Source organism: Euleptes europaea, chromosome 12 (genome assembly GCF_029931775.1).
Source record: "Euleptes europaea isolate rEulEur1 chromosome 12, rEulEur1.hap1, whole genome shotgun sequence".
Taxonomy (NCBI): Eukaryota; Metazoa; Chordata; class Lepidosauria; order Squamata; family Sphaerodactylidae; genus Euleptes; species Euleptes europaea.
The window spans coordinates 4,478,108-4,500,889 of NC_079323.1; the positions used below are offsets into that span (position 1 = coordinate 4,478,108).

Below are 22,782 nucleotides of genomic sequence, written 5' to 3' on the forward strand. Positions count from 1 at the left end.
CCATTGAGCTTTCAGTGATTTCTAGAGCTACCCACCTTCATGTATGAGTTTTCAGGAAGTGATGTCATCACACCTGCAGTGGCACCCCCACTGTATCCTAACTCTCCTGTTGGATGTCAGGCTCGGCCTGGCAACCCTACAAAATATTTGTCCAGATAGCAAATGTTGCAAAATGTGTCTGAGTTCCAATGAATCAATCATAAATACAACCTGATCCCCTGTGAGGTTGGATGCTGTAGCTGACATACTTTGTATTTTTTTTAAACCCAGAATTGTTACAGGTTGAATATCACTTATCCAAATTGCTTGGGACCAAAAGCGTTTCAGTTTTTGGATTTTTTCCGGATTTTGGAATATTTGCATATCTTGTGGATGGGACCCAAGTCTAAGCACTCAATTCGTTTATGTTTTATATACACCTTATACACATAGCCCGAAGGTAATTTTATACAATATTTGAAATAATTTGTGCATGAAAAAAAGTTTGTGTACATTGAACTATGAGAAAGCAAAGGCTTCCGTGGGGGAATCTGTCGGCTTGAAAAGTTTCGGACTGTGGAGCATTTCGGATATTGGATTTTCGGATAAGGGACACTCAACCTGTATTATCAGTTTATTAACATCCTTTGCTATAGAAGCCTGCCTAGGACAGACTCCAAATGAATAAATGAAAACACTGTTCAGCAGGCGGACAAGATCCTTCAGCGATGTGAACTGGAGGAGGGGACAGCTCAGGCAGTGATGCTGAGGTGTGAGAACAGAGGTGTTACAAATTCTCAGGATTTTTTCCATTATTTAACAACTGTATTCTGAAACAGAATGGTTCTGGAAGGCCAACTGCCAACTGTTACAACCTTGATTTTAGTTGGCAAGAGGGGTTTAAGCCTCCATCTTCCACTCATTTTCACGATTGGAAAACTTATATCCTGCACTATTAGCATTTTAATGGATTAGGGTATCCTTTAAAAGGTATCCTTTAAAAACATGCATCCCCCCCTCTTAAAAATGCTTAGCATAAACAGGCAGAGCGTTTCCAAGTAGCTACACTTTGTGGAGCTTGAAGGGTTAAACCCCCTCTCCCTTCCCCGCATGGCCCTGAGGAAAACTGCGGCTGTAAAAACTTGCAACTTGCATTTATAATTAGAATGAGATCTTTGTCTTGTCTGCTTGAGACCTCACTGGGGATTTGAACCCAAGACTTAGCCTTTAAGTGGTCTCCAGATGACCAAGATTAGTTCCTGGAGAAAATGGCTGATTTGGAGGGCGGGGTCTATGGCATTGTACCCTGCTGAGGTCCCTCTCCTCCCCAAACCCCACCCTCTCCAGGCTCCATCCCCCCCCCCAAATCTCCAGGTATTTCCCAACCCAGAGCTGGCAACCCTTTGCACGGCGTCATGTAACACTGGCCCTGCCTCAGGTTTGCCAGCCCCAATGTGGGGGCAGAACATCCCCCAGTTACTGTGTCCTGTTGCCAGTCTGAGTGGTGACAGGAGGGGAAAAAATTGGCTGGTGGGCTGATAGCGTGACATCTCTTCTGGGGAAAATCTAGAGCTGACATACACCTCTCTAGGAATCATCACAAAAATTTATGGTAAAGCGAAAGAGTTTCCAGCGATGCCTAGAAAGCAGTGACGTCACTTCCAGCTCTTCCCCGGAAGTGATGTCATGCCATCGCCATTACCTACCCCGCTAAGCCCCCCCCCCAGTTTCTTGATGGTTGCCAAGTTGTGCCTAGCAACTCTCCCCCAACTCCATCCGTAGGGTTGCCAGCTCAGGGTTGGGAAGTACCTGGAGATTTTGAGGGTGTGGCCTGGGGAGGGCAGGTTTTGGAGAGGGGAGGGACTTCAGAATGGCACAGTGCCATAGTGTCCACCCTCCAAAGCAGCCATTTTCTCCAGGGGAAGTGATCTCTGTAGTCTGGAGATCAGTTGAGCCAGTGTGGTGTACTTCAATGCCATAGAGTCCAATGGCCAAAGCGGCCATTTTCTCCAGGGGAACTGATCTCTATCGGCTGGAGGTCAGTTGTAATAGCAGGAGATCTCCAGCTACTACCTGGAGGTTGGCAACCCTACATTTAGTCCACCTTCCAAAACGGCCATTTTCTCCAGGTGAACTGACCTGTCTCCTGGAGATCAGTTGTAATAGCGGAACATCTCCACCTAGTACCTGGAGGTTGGCAACCCTATGTCTTAGGCCTGCTTGACCGAAGGCCAATGGCTGCTCTGATCTTCCAGCGGGATGCTGATGCTCACAGGTATCCTGCTGAGTCAGCTTCCACGTTTAGGGATAGAGGGAGGAGCCCGGAAAGCGAGAGAAGAAAGGAAGGCTAAGAGAATTATGGCTCAAGAAAAGCCATCAGGATAATTTGAATCACGACAGATCTCACGGCAATCCATCACCAGGCACTTGCTATTAAAATTCGAATTGCTCACTGCGACCCTCTGCCCCTGGGGAGTGGGAAAAGAAGCCAAGAAGCTCAAGGTCACGGCGGAGAAAAGAAATCAATGCCAGAGCCTTGTCAAAGGGAGGGTTCGCAAGACGGTGTTAAGATGGGGGTGGGGGGACTCTTGGAAAGATCTGTGTGGAGCATGAGCTTCTGCCAACCCAGCCTTTAAGAAATTTAATAGATCACTTAATTCCTTTGGGGCTGGCAGAAAGAGATGAAATAAAGGAATCAGCAAGATTCCTGGCATGTGATTCTTTAGGTACAGAATTATATTAAAACACCAAGAACGTCTGTTTTGAGCACCAGGCCCCACTAGGGTCTTAAAGCCTTCCAAGTTGGACGCCATCACCACATAAGAAAAGCCCTGCTGGATCGGACCCAGGCCCATCAAGTCCAGCAGTCTGTTCACACAGCGGCCAACCAGGTGCCTCTAGGAAGCCCACAAACAAGATGAGTGCAGCAGCATTGTCCTGCCTGTGTGTCCCACAGCACCTGATATAATAGGCATGCTCCTCTGGAGAGAATAGGTGTGCATCATGACTAGTATTCATTTTGACTAGTAGCCATGGATAGCCCTCTCCTCCATGAACATTACAACTGATCTCCAGGAGACAGGGATCGGTTCAAAAGAGTAAAAAAAAAAATTAAAGGTTGTGTGCTAGAAAAGCACCTTTCCATTAATTACATTCTTATGGTTAATGAACAAAGAAAATGCAGACCGGGAGCCTTTGAAACCTGCACTTAATGTACCTTTTGGCCTTCAGCCAGTCTGGGAGGGGGGGAACGTTCAAAGTCTGTGATTCTCCAGCGACATTGCTGAGCTGTGCATTGTGCTCGGACAGGGGCCAGAGAGGCACTCTGGAGGATTGGCCTCCACATGATATGCACAAGACAGCACCGGCTAAACTCTGCTCTCGAGCTCCTGCGTCGAACTACAGTTCATAGTATAACAGAATCACAGAGTTGGAAGGGACCAACAGGGCCATCTAGTCTAACCCCCTGCACAATGCAGGAAATTCCAAACTACCCCCCACACCCCCAGTGATCCCTACTCCATGCTCAGAAGATGGCCAAGGTGCCCTCCCTCTCATGATCTGCCTAAAGTCATAGAATCAGCATTGCTGACAGATGGCCATTTAGCCTCTGCTTCAAAACCTCCAGGGAAGGAGAGCTCACCACCTCCTGAGGAAGCCTGTTCCACTGAGGAACCGCTCAAACTGTTGGATGCTCCGGTCCAATCTGTTTTGGTGAACAGCGCAAAGTACATGTGGTCATCATCTTGCACGAACTGGGCAACACAAGGACTTTCCATGCAAGTACAGTTTCCATATCACATCACCACATCCAGGGGCAGGGAGTTCCACAGTTTAACAATGCATTGTGCGAAGAAATAGTTCCTTTTATCTGTTCTGAATCTCTCACCCTCCAGCTTCAGCAGATGACCCCACGTTCTGGTATTATGAGAGGGAGAAAAGCTTCTTCTCCCTGTCCACTCTCCCCATACCATGCATAATTTTATAGACCTCTATCATGTCTCCCCCTCACGGTCTTCTTTCCAAGCTAAACAGCCCTAAGCGTTTGAACCGCTCTTGATAGGTCAGTTGCTCTGGTCCCCTGATCATTTTGGTTGCTCTTTTCTGCACCTTCTCAAGCTCTGCAAGATCTCCAGGCCCCGCCTGGCAGTTGGTAACCTTAGTTGGATCAGATAAAACAGAAATGTCCTTCTTGGATTTTGAGACTGGCAGAGGTGGAGAGGAGGAGGATACCTTTGACAAAGATTTAGTTGGAGCGGTAAGTATTAAATCATGGTACATAATAGCTCTATTTCAGAAAGCACTTTTATTAGCCTGCGTTAATTACTGTCTGGCATTGCTCTGATTCCAGGTTATCCAAAGAGGTCTCGGATTCCTGAAAGGCTGAGAGAAGAGTGAAGGAGTTTATCTGGAGATTAGCCAGAGAAAGGTCTTAAGGAGGGAAAGCGAACTTCACTTGGGCATTCAAGAGGTAAAGACTTGGACTCCGGATGTCAGAGCGACACGGTCCTGCTACAGAAGGCCAAAAGTTTATAAACACTTCTGTAATCATTGCAAAATTTTGACACGTCTGTGATTTGGCAAAAGCAGTCATATGAACATACAAAGCTGCCTTAAATGGGCTCAGACCATTGAACACACATGAACACATGATACTGCCTTATACTGAATATATACCTTATATATGCCTTATACTGCCCTTGGTCCATCAAAGTCAATATTGTCTACTCAAACCGGCAGCAGCTCTCCAAGGTCTCAGGCTGAGGTCCTTCACCATCACCCATTGGCCTAGTCTCTTTAACTGGAGATGCCGGGCATTGAACCTGGGACCTTCTGCATGCCGAGCAGATGCTCTGCTAATGAGACAAGACCCCTCTGCTCATCCACAGGGAAGTTGAAAGCCAAACTATTATAGCTGGAGCACACTTCCTGAATTAAAGAGCAGAGGACTCTAATCTGGAGTAAAGGTAAAGGTGCAAGCACCGGGTCATTCCTGACCTATGGGGTGACGTCACATCCCAACGTTTACAAGGCAGACTTTGTTTACGGGGTGGTTTGCCAGTGCCTTCCCCAGTCATCTTCCCCTTACCCCCGCAAGCTGGGTATTCATTTTACCAGCCTCAGAAGGATTGAAGGCTAAGTCAACCTTGAGGCAGCTACCTGAAACCAACTTCCGTCGCGATCGAACTCAGGTTGTGGACAGAGCTTGGACTGCAGTACTGCAGCTTACCACTCTGCACCACGGGGTTCTGTAATCTGGAGAACCAGGTTTAATTCTCCACTCCTCCACATGAGCGGCAGACTCTAATCTAGTGAACCACGTTGGTTTCCCCATTCCTCCACAGGAAGCCTGCTGGGTGACCTTGGGCCAGTCACAGTTCTCTCCAGACTCTCTCAGCTCCACCTACCTCACAAGGTGTCTGTTGTGGGGAGAGGAGAGGAAGGTGTTTGTAAGCTGGTTTGAGACTTCTTAAAAGGTAGAGAAAACTGGGGTATAAAAACCAACCTTCTTCTTCTAAAAGTCAGAGAGGTTCTCTTTCCTATAAGGGTCCCAGTCTGACACTTCAACCAGTACTCCACAGTGGCTTTTCCTGTGGATATTGACTCTTTAATTTGACTTTGTGGTTAGAGTTGCAAACCAAAGCATTTAGGTAGCCTAATCCTAAGCACATTTACTTAGAAGTAAGTCACAGTGGCGCAGAGTAGTAAGCTGCAGTACTGCAGTCAAAAGCTCTGCTCACAACCTGAGTTTGATCCTGATGGAAGTCGGTTTCAGGTAGCCGACTCAAGATTGACTCAGCCTTCCATCCTTCCGAGGTTGGTAAAATGAGTACCCAGCTTGCTGGGGGGTAAAGTGTAGATGACTGGAGAAGGCAATGGCAAACCACCTCGTAAACATAGTCTGCCTAGTAAATGTCGGGATGTGATGTCACCCCATGGGTCAGGAATGACCCGGTGCTTGCACAGGGGACTACCTTTACCTTTAAGTCATAGTGAACTGAACAAGGCTTATTCTCTAGGAGATATGTGGATGTGTGTAGCTTGACTTGGAAATAAGCTCCACTGAAGCCAACTGGGATTCCTTCCACATTTATCTGCTGATTTCTTTACGGCATGTGAGTTGCATGGCCTTTTACCACCCTTGCAGACATATTGCATCAGGGCTCAAACCCCTAGTGCCTCCGAAGGGATCACACAAATAAGTGTGCATTTAGGATTGGGATGCGAGTTTCCAAATAAGCTCTAACACCGGTTCCTCAGTATAGAAACATATCACCCCCTCCTCCTGGAAAAACATGTTTTGGTGAGCATCACTTCTGAGAAAGAGATCTTTGTAACTTCTGAGGTTGCCTACCATAGAAACACCAAAACATAGAGCTGGAAGGGGCCTCAAGGGTCATCTAGTCCAACCCCCTTCACAACTCAAGAAATTCACAACCCCCCCCACACACACACACAGTGACCCCTGCTCTATGCCCAGAGGAACGCAAAAAAACTCCAGGATCCCTGGGCCAATCTGGCCTGGAGGAAAATTCCTTCCTGACCCCAAAGTGGCGATCGGCATTACCCTGGGCATGTAAGAAAGAGCCACGAGAACCAAGCACTGCACAACAACACCTTTTCTGGTGCCCGCCAAGTGTTTTTAGGGTGTGGGTGGGGCAAGGCCAGGTAGTACCTGATTTAAAGTACTGTGTTAAGATTGAAGTTCTGCTTCAGTTCTGTGTTTAGATTTCTGGTTGGTTCTACAACCCCGATCCTATTGTATTGTTTATTGAATCCCCCACCCTGTCGATTGTATTGACTCACTCTGAGCCATCCGCCTTGAGTCCAAATGACAGGAAGGAAGGAAGGAAGGAAGGAAGGAAGGAAGGAAGGAAGGAAGGAAGGAAGGAAGGAAGGAAGGAAGGAAGGAAGGAAGGAAGGAAGGAAGGAAGGAATGTCTCTTAACTTCCAGGCTCCCCCCAGTTCATGATATACAGTTCCCTTGGATGTCCACTCCCTTGGCAAAATGTGAAATTCAGCACAATCCACAACTGCTGCCTATTTGGTCTTTCTGTCCTCTTGGTTCACAACATGTAGGGTTGCCAACCTCCAGGTGGTGGCTGGAGATCTCCCACAACTGATCTCCAGGTGACAGAAATCAATTCCCCTGGAAAAAAATGGGCCCTTTGGCCATTGGACTCTATGGCATTGAAGTCCCTCCCTTCTCCAAACCCCGCCCTCAGGCCCCACCCCCAAAATCCCCAGGTATTTCCCAACCCAGAGCTGGCAACCCTATCTTTCTGCCCACTTGGTTCACAATCTCTAGGGTTGTCAACCTCCGGGTGGTGCTATAAAAATATATCAGTATGCAGGCTCAAGATAAATCCTCTCTACCATCCTGAGGATTTATCTTGAGCCTGCGTGCTGATATATTTTTATAGCATTGTTGTTTTCAGCATGTGTGTGTGTAAAGTGCCTTCAAGTCGCCGCCGACTTATGGCAACCCCTTTTGGGGCTTTCATGGCAAGAGACTAACAGAGGTGGTTTGCCAGTGCCTTCCTCTGCACAGCAACCCTGGTATTCTTTGATGGTCTCCCATCCAAATACTAACCAGGGCTGACTCTGCTTAGCTTCTGAGATCTTACGAGATCAGGCTAGCCTGGGCCGTCCAGGTCAGGGCTGTTTTCAGCATAGGGTTATTTATATTGTTGTTATTGCTTGTTTCAACCTCCAGGTGGTGGCTGGAGATCTCCCGCTATTACAACTGATCTCCAGGCGACAGAGTTCAGTTCCCCTGGAGAAAATGGCCACTTTTGGCAATTGGACTCTATAGCATTATACTCCACTGAAGTCCCTCCCCTCCCTAAACTCCGCCCTCCTCAGGCTCCACTCCCCAAATCTCCAGGTTTTTCCCTTCCAACTCTATGATTCTACGTTGAGTCAGACCCTTGGTCCACCAAAGTCAGTAATGTCTACTCTAACTGGCATCGAATCGCCAGGGTCTTTATGGAGAAGGGTCTTTCCCATCCTTCTGCTGCCGAGGACTGGAAATGAAGCCTTCTGTATTTACTGTTTACCGTTACAAGGAGCTACGGCCCTTCCCCAGTTTAATAGTCAGACAAATCTAACCAAATAGTTGAATGAATCTAACCTCTAGCAGTTGGCTGACACAGAGGATGACTCAACACTTGCTTCTGTTTTATTTAATCAAAGACTTCCTGTTTTCCTTTTGATGTTCAACAGATGTTTATAGGCAGAAATGTACTCCCGGTTAGGATTTTTAAGCACTGATAAAATGCTAGATTCATCCATGGTTTTGACATACGTTTCTTGGTGGGATGGGGATCCCCATCTAAGTTAGAGATGGAGCCCCAGGAATCTGGGAGGCGTATTGCATCGTTGCCCTGACCTGGATGGGCCGGGCTGGCCTGATCTGGTCAGATCTCAGAAGCTAAGCAGGATCAACCACGGTTAGCACTTGGATGGGAGACCGCCTATGAATCCCACGGTTGCTACACAGAGGTAGTCCATGGCAAACTACCTCTGTTGAAAACCCTACAGGGTCACCATAAGTCAGATGTGACTTGACACCATTTTCATCATCATGGCATCCCAACTAATGACTGTAGAATGCCAGAACATAACAGTTGCTTAGCTAAACCCCTTGCATTGAAGTAGAAAGGGTCTTCCACATACAGGAACAGTGGTGGTTTAACAAAGCTCTGGGATGCTACCTGAGCTTGCTACCCCCTGGTTGCACTGCATTCTGGTTATTACCCTCTAGTAGTATGACCATCTTCACTGCCCACCCCTTGCTGCCCCCTATCTTCCCTATCCTCACCTAGGGGCAGTTAGCATACCTTTCCTTCTCATCCTCCAGGTGTCTTTAAAGATAAGGCAAACTGCACATGCTCAATAAGGCTTCCTGAACTCTGCAAAATGCTTCCTGAACCCTTGCAAAATGCAAGTTTTCAGGAAGCCCTATTGGGTACACGTGACTTGGAACATTTGTCTGTCAGGATGACTGGACAACAGGGGAAATAATGTTAGCTGCTTGAAGAAGGGGAGAAGCTAAAGTGAAATCAGAGCAGGTGTGATTGGCTGAGGGAGTGAGCAAGGTGGTGGAACGGTGTAGTCAGGAAGAATGCTCAGAAGGTTCTGTGGCTGGTTGAAAAAAACCAGGGAGGATGCACGACAAGTGCTGAGCAAGGAGAAAAGAATGAGGAGCACAGTAAGCATGTGGAACAGCAAGCAAAGGGTGCTATGGGAATTGCAAAATTGCTGGGTCAGGTTGCAGAATAGTCAATGAAGATACTGCGACAAAATTAAAGGTGTTTTTTTTTAAGTGGAGATAGGCTTTGTTGATACTACACACTTCTGTCTTACCCCATCTACAAAGAGTTCAGAGTTCATGGGTTTCGTCCCCCCCCATTCTTTTTGCTCAACAACCCTCGGGGGGGGGGGTAGGTTAGGAGCTATTAGAGTTGCCAACCTCCAGGTGGAGCCTGGAGATCCCCCAGAACTACAACTGATCTCCATAGAATCATAAAATCATAGAGCTGGAAGAGACCACCAGGGTCATCTAGTCCAACCCCCTGCACAAGGCAGGAAACTCACAACTACCTCCCCCACACACCCCCAGTGACCCCCACTCCATGCCCAGAAGATGGCCAAGGTGCCCTCCCTGCCTTGATCTGCCTAAGGTCATAGAATCAGCATTGCTGACGGCCATCTAGCCTCTGCTTCAAAACCTCCAGGGAAGGAGCGCTCACCACCTCCTGAGGAAGCCTGTTCCACTGAGGAACCGCTCTAACTGTTAGAAAATTCTTCCTAATGTCTAAATGGAAACTCTTTTGATTTAATTTCAACCTGTTGGTTCTGGTCCGATCTTCTGGGGCAACAGAAAACAACTCAGCACCCTCCTCTCTATGACAGCCCTTCAAGGACTTGAAGATGGTTATCATATCACCTCTCAGTATTCTCCTATCCAGGCTAAACATACCCAGCTCTTTCAACCTTTCCTCATAGGACTCTCCAGACCACAGAGATTAGTTCCTCTGGAGAAAAGGGCTGCTTTGGAGGGTGGACTGTATGGTTTTATACCCCATTGAGGTCCCTTCCTAAACCTGTGCCCTCCCCAAGCTCCACCCCTACATATCCAGGAATTTCCCAATCCATACCTGGCAACCCTAGGAGACAGTGACTGGTCTAAGGTCGCTTACTGTCCTAGTCCGATGCTCTAACCACTACACCACAATGGCCAAAGTAGGATTTCCAGACCAACCAGGTACTAAGTCTAGAGTGGTCCTCTCTGATGGGCAGAACTATTTCTTCTGTGATATGAGGACTTCTAAATGAAAAGCCCCCTGTACATCTGTCATCCAGTTAAAGAAATCCAGACACTTAATAGTATGAGCGCTAACTGATCCTGTCTATGATTTCACTGGGTGATTCTCTCTACACAACACCTGAACAAATGAAGCTGCCTTATGCTGAATCAGACCCTCCATCCATCAAAGCCAGTATTGTCTATTCAGACCAGCAGCGGCTCTCAAGGGTCTCAGGCAGAGGTCTTCCACATCACCTACTGGCCTAGTCCCTTTAACTGGAGAGGACAGGGATTGAACCTGGGACCTTCTGCATGCCAAGCAGATGCTCTACCAGAGCCATGGCCCCTCCCCAAATTTGCATATGATGGAAAGTATAGCTATGAAGAGGGGGAGCATGCATTCTTCCTTTTTTCGAAAAAAATGTAAGAGCCCTGCTGGATCAGACCAAGGAATCCACCATCCAGGTTCCAATGGGGGACATGCCAATTCCTCTGGGCATAAGAGGGCACAGAGGCCAACGCAGGACCACACGAAGCTGCCTTATATTAAAGCAACCATTGGTCCATCATGATCAGTATTGTCTGCTCAGACTGAAAGGTCTCAGGAGGATGTGTTTCACATCATCTACTGCCTGGTCCTTTTTACTGGAGATGCTGGGGATTGAACCTGAGACCTTCTGCATGCCAAGTAGATGTTCTACCACTGAACCATGGCCCCTCCTCATGGCTCGCCGGGGTCTCAGGCAGAGGTCTTTCACATCACTTACTGCTTGGTCCTTTTTAACTGGAAATGCCGGGGATTGAACCTGGGACCTCCTGCATGCCAAGCAGATGCTCTTCCACTGAGTCACAGCCCCTCCCCAAGGCCAAAACCTCTCAGCTGTTGTGGTGTTCAGAGAAGTGCTCCCTTTGAACATGGAGTTTCCATTTAGACATTGTGGTTAACAGCCATTGATGGGCCTGCCCTCCACAAATGATCCCCTGTGGAAACCATCTAAACTAACAGGCATCGCCGTAACCTGGGGCAAGTGAATCCTGCAGGCGAATTATACATCATATGGGGTCAGGAAGCCATTTTCCTCCAGGCCAGATTGGCCAGGGATCTGTGAGGATTTTTGTTGCCATCTTCTGGGCATGGTCACTGGGGGTGTGGGGGGGTAGTGGTGAATGTCCTGCATTGTGCAGGGTGTTGGGCAGGATGACCCTGGTGGTCCCTTCCAGCTCTAGGATTCTATGACTCTGTGAAGCTCTCCAGCACCAAGTAAGACCATGGTGAAGCTCTCCAGCACCAAGTAAGACCATGGGTCCATCTAGTTCAAGTGTCCCCTCTGGCAGGTGGTGGCTGTTCAGGATCTCTACTGGAGGAAAGCCCTTCCCAGCATCAAACACTCAAAGATGCCAGGACAGAACTTCATAGAACCACAGAGTTGGAAGGTACCACCAGGGTCATCTAGTCCAACCCACTCCACCATGCAGAAAATTCACAAGTACCTCCCCCACACACACAACCCCCAAGGACCCCTACTTTTGGTACGTCAGTCCCCACTGACAAAGCTTTAGAGAAAGCTATTATCTGAGAGCTACTGGGAGACTCAGACATGCCTCTTACATTGCCCCACCCTGAACAATGTCCCACCTTAGAGGGGGACACCTCACGCAGCCTAGTGACAGGGTCCCCCTCTGAACAGGTGGCATCAAGTCCAGGGAGCCGGTTGGGGGCTTCTCACCTGTATGACGAGGTGCTCACCCGGGCCGTCACCTCCTCCTTGATCTGCCGGTTGAGCGCGTCCACCGCGGCCCGTCCTTTGCTACCTTCTGCTGGTACGGGGGTCCCCGGCTGGAGTGGCTGGGCCCCGTCCTCCGTGACATGGACCCTCTTCTTGGTCTTCTTGACTCGCCCCTCTTCAGGCCTGCCAGCCTTGGCCGCCTCCGGTTCCTTCCTTCCGGCTGGCTCTTTCTCCTGGCCCGCCTGGGCCTTCCGCCTCCTCTCCTGGCTGCCGGATCTTTCCCCGGCTCCCCTGTCGAGGTCGACCGGGGGGATGGGGATCGCCTTGGGGATCCAGGGGTGGTCCCCTCTCTTGGGGATGGGCCAGGCCCGGAAATCCTTCTGGTACTGGGTCTTGTTGTTGAAGGGCGTGTCCGACGGGTGGTATTCGCTTTTGGGCTTGCAGCTGGGCTCCGGCTTCTGGGCCTTCCAGGGCTTGTAGTCCTGCCGCATGACCGAGTCGACCGAGGCCTGGTCTTTGGGGCCCGGCTTGTGTTGCCCGGGGACCTGGTCCCCGCCCACGAAGGTCGCCCTGCCGGCCGCATCCTGGTCCCCGCCGAGGGCGGCCGGCTGGGTCTCAATGGGCGCAGAGGCCCGGGGCTGCTGCTGCTGCAAGACCACCGGAGGCCCCGGGAAGTCGGTGGCTTCCGAGTATTTGGTGAAGACCAGCGGCACGGCGATGTCCGCCTTGTCCAGCTGGTTCCAGAAGCGGGCGATGCAGCAGGCCCGGCTGATGCAGGGCCAGGCCATCTCGGCGGCCGGGCCCCCGCCCTCCTCCGCCGCCACTCCCCAGCGACCCCTCCTTGGGCACCGGCGACGGTCCCACCAAGTGGCTGCTGACTCTTCCCTGGGCCGGCTTCACATGGCGGGTGCCCTCCGGCCCGAAACCCAAAAGACTAGCCGCTTCCCGATCCGACGGGTCCCCTGAAGCAGACGGAAGCAGGGAATGCAAAAAGCAATTGATTGCAAAATAAAATTAATCAATTAAATAATAATAATTTTAAAAAGCCCAGCAAGGGTCTTGAGAAAGAGGCGATAATCCTGGGAGGCTTAAGGGTTTAGGGATGCCCCGTGAAGACGAGGATGGAAGGTCACTTAGAGAGGGACAATAGTTCACCGGGAAGGCAAGGAGAAAAACAGATCTCTTTTCCCCAGCGGCAAATCCCCCGAAGGGCTGCCGGGTCCTGCAGGGGTCGGGGGGCTCCAGGCTGGAGAGCGGCGCTCCAATGCACCGCCGGGGGCTTCCCGGCACCACCGCCCGGAGGAGCGGCCGGGGGGTGAGTGGGGGGCGGCGTGGGAAGCCCACCTCTCCGGAGCGCCGCCCGCAGATCGCGCCCGGCCGGAGCCAGGGATGGAGAGGCAGCCGCCGCCCGCCGCCCGCCGCCGCTGCGGAGAAAAGCGGCCCCACCCAGGGCAGCTCCTCGCGAGGAGGCGGGGGGGGAGGCGGTGCGGTCGGATCACCTGCCTCCGTCAGCACGCAGACGCGCGGGGGGGGGGAGGGGAGGGGAGGGGAGGGGAGGGGGGGATTAACCCCTTCCAGCCTGGCTGGGAGAGAGAGGCTGAGGCTGCCCTCCTGAGCCAGACCCTCGGCGAGGGGCTGCGGCTCAGTAACGCCCCAGGTTCAATCCCCCGGCCTCTCCGGTTGAAGGCGCTGGGCAGGAAGGGGATGCAAAAGACCTCTGCCTGAGACCCTGGAGAGCCATGGGGAGGGGCTGTGGCTCAGTGGTAGAGCCTCTGCTCGGCATGCAGAAGGTCCCGGGTTCAGTCCCCGGCATCTCCAATTAAAGGGACCGGGCAGGTAGGTGATGGGAAAGGCCTCTCTGCTGGAGAGCCATGGGGAGGGGCTGTGGCTCAGTGGTAGAGCCTCTGCTCGGCATGCAGAAGGTCCCAGGTTCCAATCCCCGGCATCTTCATCTAAAGGGACCAGGCAAGTAGGTGATGGGAAAGACCTTTGCCGGAGAGCCACGGAGAGGGGCCGTGGCTCAGTGGCAGAGCCTCTGCTTGGCATGCAGAAGGTCCCAGGTTCAATCCCCGGCATCTCCAGCTAAAGGGACTAGGCAAGGAGGTGTTGTGAAAGAATTCTCCCTGACACCCTGGAGAGCCATGGACGCATCTGCTTGGTATGCAGAAGGTTCCAGGTTCAATCCTCGGCATCTCCAGTTAAAGGGACTAGGCAAGTAGGTGGTGTGAAAGACATTTGCCTGGGACCCTAGAGAGCCATGGAGAGGGGCCGTGGCTCCGTGGCAGAGCCTCTGCTTGGCATGCAGAATAGTCCCAGGTTCAATCCCCGGCACCTCCAGTTAAAGGGACCAGGCAAGTAGGTGACGGGAAAGACCTCCGCCTGAGACCCTGGAGAGCTGCTGCCAGTCTGAGTGGACAATGCTGACTTTGATGGACCAAGGGTCTGATTCAGTAGAAGGCAGCTTCATGTGTTCATGTGTCCATCGAGGTCAGTCTTGGCAACTCAGACTGGCAGTCGCTCTCCAAGGTCTTGAGCGGAGGTCTTTCCCATCACCTACTGCCTGATCCTTTTTAGCTGGAGATGCCGGGGGTTGAACCTGGGACCTTCTGCATGTCAAGCAGAGGCTCTACTGCTGAGCCACCAGCCCTTTCTCCAGGGTCTCAGGGGGAAGCCTTTCACAACCCCAATCCTAGTCGTTTTTACTGGAGATGCCAGGGATTGAACCAGGGACCTTCTGCATGCCAAGCAGATGCTCTGCCACTGAGCCATGGCCTCTTGACAGTTTCAACCATGTGGTTGGAGCCTGCTGAGAATTCAGAAGGTGAAGAAAGCTGGCGGTGATGGTAAAAATTATCATTCATTATTTATATGCCACTTTTCTCCTCAATGGGGACCCAAAGGGACTTAAAATGCTGTTCTCTGCTCCTCCCTTTTATTCTCACAGCAACAACCCTGCGAGGCAGGATAAAGGGAGAGACAATGACCAGACCAAGGTCACCAAGGAATGTTCCACAGTAGAATGGGGATTCGAACTCGGGTTTCCCAGATCCTAGTCCAACATTCTAGCCACTTCACCATGTTGGCACCTCACGCAGAGTGACTGCCACTTTTCTCCATCCCTTATTCAGTTCCCCTTGTTTATTTTCTCAGGGGCTGATTTCCTCTGAGGGTTGGGGCCCTTTTGAATTCGCACGGGTGCTGACACACAGCCAGGTTTTGAGTCCTGGCTGCTACAGCCTTCAGTCAGCACAAAGCCCCCTTCTGGCCTCTTCTACAGCCCTGGAAGGCGATGCAAAATGTGGGTAGGGCCAATAGAATCATAGAGTTGGAGGGGAACACCAGGGTCATCTAGTCCAACCCCCTGCACAATGCAGGAAATTCCAAACTACCTCCCACCCACACACACCCAGTGACCCCTACTCCATGCCCAGAAGATGGCCAAGATGCCCTCCCTCTCATCATCTGCCTAAGGTCATAGAATTAGCATTGCTGACAGATGGCCATCTACCCTCTGCTTAAAAACCTCCAGGGAAGGAGAGCCCACCACCTCCCGAGGAAGCCTGTCCCACTGAGGAACCACTCTAACTGTTAGAAAATTCTTCCTAATGTCTAGATGGAAACTCTTCTGATTTAATTTTAACCTGTTGGTTCTGGTCCGACCTTCTGGAGCAAGAGAAAACAACTCAGCACCATCCTCTATATGACAGCCCTTACAGGAGAGGCCCTATCCAGCTCAGTGGATTTGCTCAGATCATTCAGAGCGGGACCTGCAGAAACAAGCCACGATCCCCCAAATCTGGCGTCTGAATCTCTCCAAAAGCAACTTGCAGGCTTGATTTAAGAGTGATCCTGGCTGACGCAAAAGCATTCTCCTAGGGGACCTCCCAACAACACAATGGCTGATTTAAACTGGTGCTCCCGTTGCTTAGCATTACAAACTCTGATGCTCCCTGTGGGAAGCATCTCTGCAATACGCTTCCAGATTTGAACACTTAAAAATAAAACTCTCAGGCCTACTTTGTTCATTATTCTGTGCCACTAAAGGTCAACATTTGGGATGTGGAATGGAATGGCATCGCCCAATCTTGTCAGATCTCAAAAGCTAAGCAGGGTCGTCCCTGGTTAGCCCTTGGATGGGAGACCATCAGGGAAGTCCAGGGTTGCTACGCAGAGGCAGGCAATGGCAAACCACCTCTGCTTAACTGCTTGCCTCGAAACCCTTTGAGGTCACCGTAAGTTGGCTGCGACTGGATGGCACTTTATACGCACACTGAATTAAAATCCATGGTGACATCTTGTGGCAGTGAGTTCCACAAGGCAGCTTCGCATGGTGTGAAGGAGCAGGAAATGCTGTCAGGGCAAAGTCCCGTGGGTTCCCCTCCCTCCTAACCAGCATGATGTTTAAATCAGGTCCAATTTCTTGCAGGTACAGGGAGAACCAGCCTTCTAATTGTTAAGAGCCCGCCCTTTTCAGACACACAGATGGACTCGCAGACACAAAACAGGCTGATTTTCATTTCTTGTTAACGTTAATGAAGAAGAAGAAGAAGAGTTGGTTTTTATATGCCGACTTTCTCTACCACTTAAGGAAGAATCAAACCGGCTTACAATCTCCTTCCCTTCCCCTCCCCACAACAGACACCCTGTGAGTTAGGTGAGGCTGAGAGAGTTTGGAGAGAACCATGACTAGCCCAAGGACACCCAGCAGGCTTAATTTGGTGGAGTGGGGAATCGAACCCGGTTCTCCAGATTAGAGTCCGCCGCTCTTAACCACTACACCATGCCGGCTCTCAAACACCCCACAACAGACACCCAGTGAGGTAGGTGGGGCTGAGAAAGCTCTAAGAGAGCTGTGACTAGACCAAGGCCACCCAGCTGGCTTCATGTGGAGGAGTGGGTAACAAATCCAGTTCACCAGATTAGCCTCCACCGCTCACGTGGAGGAGTGGGGAATCGAACACGGTTCTCCAGATCAGAGCCCGCTGCTCCAAACCACCACTCTTAACCACTACACCCTGCTGCTGCACAAAGTAAGTCATGAATGCCTCCTCCCTTCCCTCTTGTCTGCCATTGGAGAAACTGCTCAAATTCTCTCTTGCAACATGCTCTTCTTCCTAGTCTCTCTCTCTCTCTCTCCCCCCCCTTGCAAAAAAAACACTGGACAGCACCCGAGAACTGCTTTCTTCCTTCTAATTCCCTCCCCCCCCCCCCCGCAAGCATTTTTCTTTTCAGTACTAAAAATCGTTGGACAGATCCCCGGGCAACAGCAATCTGGATAAAAACAGTGCCTTGCAAAGAAGAAAGGAGCAGAGAAGGATGCATTAACCCCCCCCTCTCCACCACCACCCTTTTAATCTACCGTGGCAGGCCCATTTAGGATCCTGAAAGGCGGACCCCAGGGCCTTGAGATCAATAAAAGCCCCAAGTGTGTTTCAGGATCAAAGGCTCACAGGGCTGGTTTCTGTTCCTTGATGTGGGGCTGGAGGCCTCCCCGACTTTCCCCACAACAAGGAAAGGGAGCGAAGGGTTCAGGCTGCAGCTCCACCTTAAAAAGCAGACACTGTCTAGACCGGAGGAGTAGCAGAAGCGTCCCCACCAGGCACGCACACATCTGACTGTCTCTCTCCCCCCCACACAAACACACACACAGATCTGTCCTGCAGGGCTGAAGAAATGCAGAACAACCACAGACTGGCTGAGAGCAGCAATGAAACATTTGCTGGCTGTTCCAAAGCAGGAGTCAATCCCGCCCTTCGCCTGGCAAATCTTGAAATGCCTCGAGGACCCTATTTTTAAAAAGCATTGCTGGAAAAGGTGCAGAAAAAGAGAGCTAAGATGACCCACGGTTTGGAAAAGCGGAAGCATTTTGGGGTTCTGTTTTTTGGTTTTGGGGGAAGGGTTGGGGGACACTGGGTTGCCAACCTCAAGGTGGTGGCTGGAAATCTCCCGCTGGTACAACTGATCTCCAGGCGATAGAGATCAGTTCCCCTGGAGAAAATGGCCGCTTTGGAAAATGGACTCTATGGCATTATACCCCAACGAGGTCCCTCCCCTCCCCAAGACACTCCCAACACACATGAACACACGAAGCTGCCGTCTACTGAATCAGACCCTTGGTCCATCATCTACTCAGATTGGCCGTGGCTCTCCAGGGTCTCAGGCGGAGGCCTTTCCCATCACCTACTGCCTGGTCCTTTAACTGGAGATGCTGGGGATTGAACCTGGGACCTTCTGCATGCTGAGCAGATGCTCTACAAACTGAGCCACAGCCCCTCCCAAACACACGAACACATGAAGCTGCCTTATACTGAATCAGACCTTTGGTCCATCGAAGTCAGTATTGTCTGCTCAGACCAGCAGCGGCTCCAGGGTCTCAGGCGGAGGCCTTTCCCATCACCTACTGCCTGGTTCCTTTAACGGGAGATGCCGGGGATTGAACCTGGGACCTTCTGCATGCTGACCAGATGCTCTACCACCGAGCCACGCCCCCTCCCCACCTGCAGCACACCTTTAGGTTCCACCCCTTCTTCCTATCTAGCTCTGGGCTTGCTGCCCACAGCGTATCCTTGGAAGGTACAGAACGGATTTCTGAACCTTCAGACTTTGCAGTGTGGCGCAATGAAATCGCCCTCTTATCAGTCAAACAGAGATCCCTTAAGCCCTTTGCTGGCGTCAGCCTTTCCCTGTCAAATGGGGCCAAAGAGGTGTGCGTTCGCTAAAGTGAACGTTTTGTGTGAACTCACCTGGGCAGATAGAAATGTTGGATCACTTTTTCCTAGGAGGAAAGGCTGAAGAGTCTGGGACTTTTCGGTTTAGGAAGGAGATGACTAAGAGGGGACGTGACAGAGGTTTATAAAATGGTGCATGGAGTGGAGGGAGTCAACAAAGAGAACTTCTTCTCCCTCTCCCAAAATACTAGAACTCAAGGGCATACAATAATACTGATGGGCAGTAAATTTGGGACAGACACAAGGAGCTATTTCTTTACACAGTAAGTGATTAAAACGCGGAATTTACTGCCAGAGGATGTAGTAGGGTTTCCAACCTCCAGGTACTCAGCCACCCATCCGTGGTTACAAGGAAGGTACACTCCTTTGCTTCACAAATGAACTCTCAAGCTTACGGAAGAACTGGAAGCTTGACAAAATTTTGTCGAAGGCTTTCACGGTCAGAGTTCATTGGTTCTTGTAGGTTATCCGCGCTGTGTAACCGTGGTCTTGGAATTTTCTTTCCTGACGTTTCGCCAGCAACTGTGGCAGGCATCTTCAGAGTAGTAACACTGAAGGACAGTGTCTCTCAGTGTCAAGGGTGTAGAAAGAGTAATATATAGTCAGAAAGGGGTTGGGTTTGAGCTGAGTATTGTCCTGCAAAAGTATTGTCCTGTGAGTATCAAGATAATGTGCTAATGAGGGTATGGTATGTTAATATGGAACCATTGTATCCTGAAGTGATCTGTTAATGTGTGTAATCCAAAACTAATCTGTATGGCTATTGTTGAATGAAAGACAACATTCAACAATAGCCATACAGATTAGTTTTGGATTACACACATTAACAGATCACTTCAGGATACAATGGTTCCATATTAACATACCATACCCTCATTAGCACATTATCTTGATACTCACAGGACAATACTTTTGCAGGACAATACTCAGCTCAAACCCAACCCCTTTCTGACTATATATTACTCTTTCTACACCCTTGACACTGAGAGACACTGTCCTTCAGTGTTACTACTCTGAAGATGCCTGCCACAGTTGCTGGCGAAACGTCAGGAAAGAAAATTCCAAGACCACGGTTACACAGCCCGGATAACCTACAAGAACTTGACAAAATTGTTATGAAATGGGATTTTACCGGAAGCCCATTGCATCTTTAATAATCCGCTGCTTTTGAATGGTTAAACGCTTCGCGTTTCATGCATATTGTGATAATTGATCTGTTGGTCATGCACATGTTTTTTGTCAACTGCGGCTGTTCACTTGCTGTTTGACTTGTATAATATACATTCTATTAGCATATTCCAGTGTTCGTATTCATGTGCCATATGCTGGCCTTTTGTTCTCGTGCTGTGTCATTTGAATTCAACCTCCAGGTACTAGCTGGAGATCTCCTGCTATTACAACTGAGCTCCTGCCAATAGAGATCAGTTCACCTCGGCAAATGGCCACTTTGGCAATTGGACTCTGTGGCTCAGTGGCAGAGCATCTGCTTGGCATGCAGAAGGTCCCAGGTTCAGTCCCCGGCATCTCCAGTTAAAGGGACGAGGCAAGTAGGTGATGTGAAAGACACCTGGCTGAGACCCTGCAGAATTGCTGCAGGTCTGCAGTATTGCTGCAGAGTCTGATTTAGTAGAAGGTAGCTTCATGTGTTCATGTGTTCTGAAGGTCTCTTGCCTTGAAAACCCTACAGGGTTGCCATAGCTGCGGCTTGATGGCACATTTCTCCACCACCAGACAAATTCATGGAGAAGTGTCAGTGGCAGCCATGATGACTGAAGCTCCCAGCTCATGATTGCTACTGGGCTGAGCACAGACATTTGTTCTGGAACGGATCCCATTGTGTTTCTGCTCCTGCAGAAATCTGGTTTTGCAACTGCCCTTCAGGGAGTTGCAGATGCTATCAGTCGACGTTTGGATCCAGACCTACAAAAAAAAGTGCAGCAGCACAAAAGGGGGGAAAAACAACTTCCTCGGGAGCTGGTGGGCTCTCCTTCCCTGGAGGTTTTGAAGCAGAGGCTAGATGGCCATCTGTCAGCGAGGCTGATTCTGGAACTTAGGCAGACCATGAGAGGGAGGGCAGGATGGGTTGCGTCAGTGCTTGGCTCTTGTGGCCCTTTCTTGCATGCGCAGGGTAATGCTGATCACCACTTTGGGGTCAGAAAGAAACTTTCCTCCAGGCCGGACTGGCAAGGGATCATGGAGGGGCTTTTTTGCCCATCTTCTGGGCATGGAATAGGGCTCACTGGGGGTATGCGGGGGAGGTAGTTGTGAGTTTCCTGCATTGTCCAGGGTGTTGGACTAGATGACCCTGGAGGTCCCTTCCAACTCTATGATTCTATGAACTATCCACAAGCAATGACAAATGTATTTTAGAAATCTATTTTCAAAAGCATATACAGTTACATAGAAAATTTTTCTAAAGAAAAGTTGATTTTGAAAAAGCACATACAATTACATAGAAGAAATATCTACATCAGGAACAAGAAAACCCAGTCACTACCTGCAAGCAAACATGAATGAGAAAGTTACACAAAAAGAAATGAATAACATCCTCGAAAAGTCAGACACAAATCAAAAAGCTGAAAGCCTTATGAATAAACTTTGTCATGGGTTGCAAGTAGTTGTTTTCTCCCTTCTGGTTTGCTGTGCTTTCTTGTAGGTTGTTTTGAGAGATTGCCTTTTTCTTTATCTTGGATCCCAACCGGGCACTTCTGGAATTCCAGATATTGGCAACTCAAAACAGACAAGCAAACATAATTTTCAGTGGTCCAAACCTAGAACGGAATGTCTACATAACACCTTTACTCGGTAACAGCGATGCCATCTTTTCAGAAGAAGAGTTGGCTTTTATACCCTGCTTTTCTCTACCTTTAAGGAGTCTCAAAGCGGCTTACAATCGCCTTCCCTCCCCCTCCCCACAACAGACACCTTGTGAGGTAGGTGGGGCTGAGAGAGTTCGGAGAGAACCATGACTAGCTCAAGGTCACCCAGCAGGCTTAATTTGGTGGAGTGGGGAATCGAACCCGGTTCTCCAGATTAGAGTCCGCCGCTCTTAACCACTACACCACGCTGGCTCTCAAACAACCTGGCAGCTGTCTGTTCACAGCAGATTGGTCCAAAGGTGCTGGGGAGATTCCCCCCCCCCCCGATCTCCCAGTCCGGTCTGATTCCCCCCCTCAATTAGTCTCTGCTCCACTGTAGAGCTGGAATCTCAGCTTGACAAAGCCGCAGTTGCTGGCCCAACACATAACACATCAAGGGCAGTCCTGTCTGTCTGTACAAGAGGTCCTTATGTACGTCGACTAACAAAAGCCCTGCTGGTGCCCGGCCCCTTCTGTACTGAGGGAAAATAGTTAGCCTCACTTGGGCGATTGTTAGTGGCACAAGCATCTCTTGGAAACTGAGCTAGAAGTTTGCAAAGTGCATTCTGCAGCTTGGAGCCAAGCATGCAGGAGGAGGAGGAGGAGGAGGAGAAGAAGAAGAAGAAAAGAAGAAGAAGAAGAAGAAGAAGAAGAAGAAGAAGAGAAGAAGAAGAAGAAAAGTTGGCTTTTATATGCCGACTTTCTCTACCACTTAAGGAAGAATCAAACTGGCTTACAATCACCTTCCCTTCCCGACAACAGACACCCTGTGAGGTAGGTGGGACTAAGAAAGCTCTAAGAGAGCTGTGACTAGACCAAGGTCACCCCGCTGGCTTCATGTATAGGAGTGGGGAAACTACCCCCGGTTCACCAGATTAGCGTCCGCCGCTCATGTGGAGGAGTGGGGAATCAAACCTGGTTCTCCAGAATAGAGTCCACTGCTCCTAACCACTGCTCTTAACCACTACACCACACTGGCTCTCGTCAAATTAACGGTGCTGTGCTTAGAACAGGGGTGTCGAACTTGTTTGTTACGAGGGCCGGATATGACATGCCATGCCTCACCGGCCCAGATCGGGAGCGGAGGGGGGTGGCTGCCTCGGCTGGCTAGCGGGCCGGATGGCCCCCGGGCCACATGTTCAACACCCCTGGCTTAGAGATTCAGATGCGGAACTTCT

At 50.1% G+C, this 22,782-nt stretch overlaps 1 protein-coding gene across 1 annotated transcript in view; it reads right to left on the reverse strand.

Moving 5' to 3' along the window:
• Positions 1 to 12,810, reverse strand: part of MAP6 (microtubule associated protein 6) — a 36,910-nt gene extending 24,100 nt beyond the window's left edge. The window contains exon 1 of the mRNA XM_056858485.1: positions 12,019 to 12,810. Within this exon, the coding sequence (XP_056714463.1) occupies positions 12,019 to 12,806 (788 nt within the window). The 5' untranslated portion in view covers positions 12,807 to 12,810. The remainder of the gene's footprint in view (positions 1 to 12,018) is intronic.
• Positions 12,811 to 22,782: the final 9,972 nt, after the last annotated feature.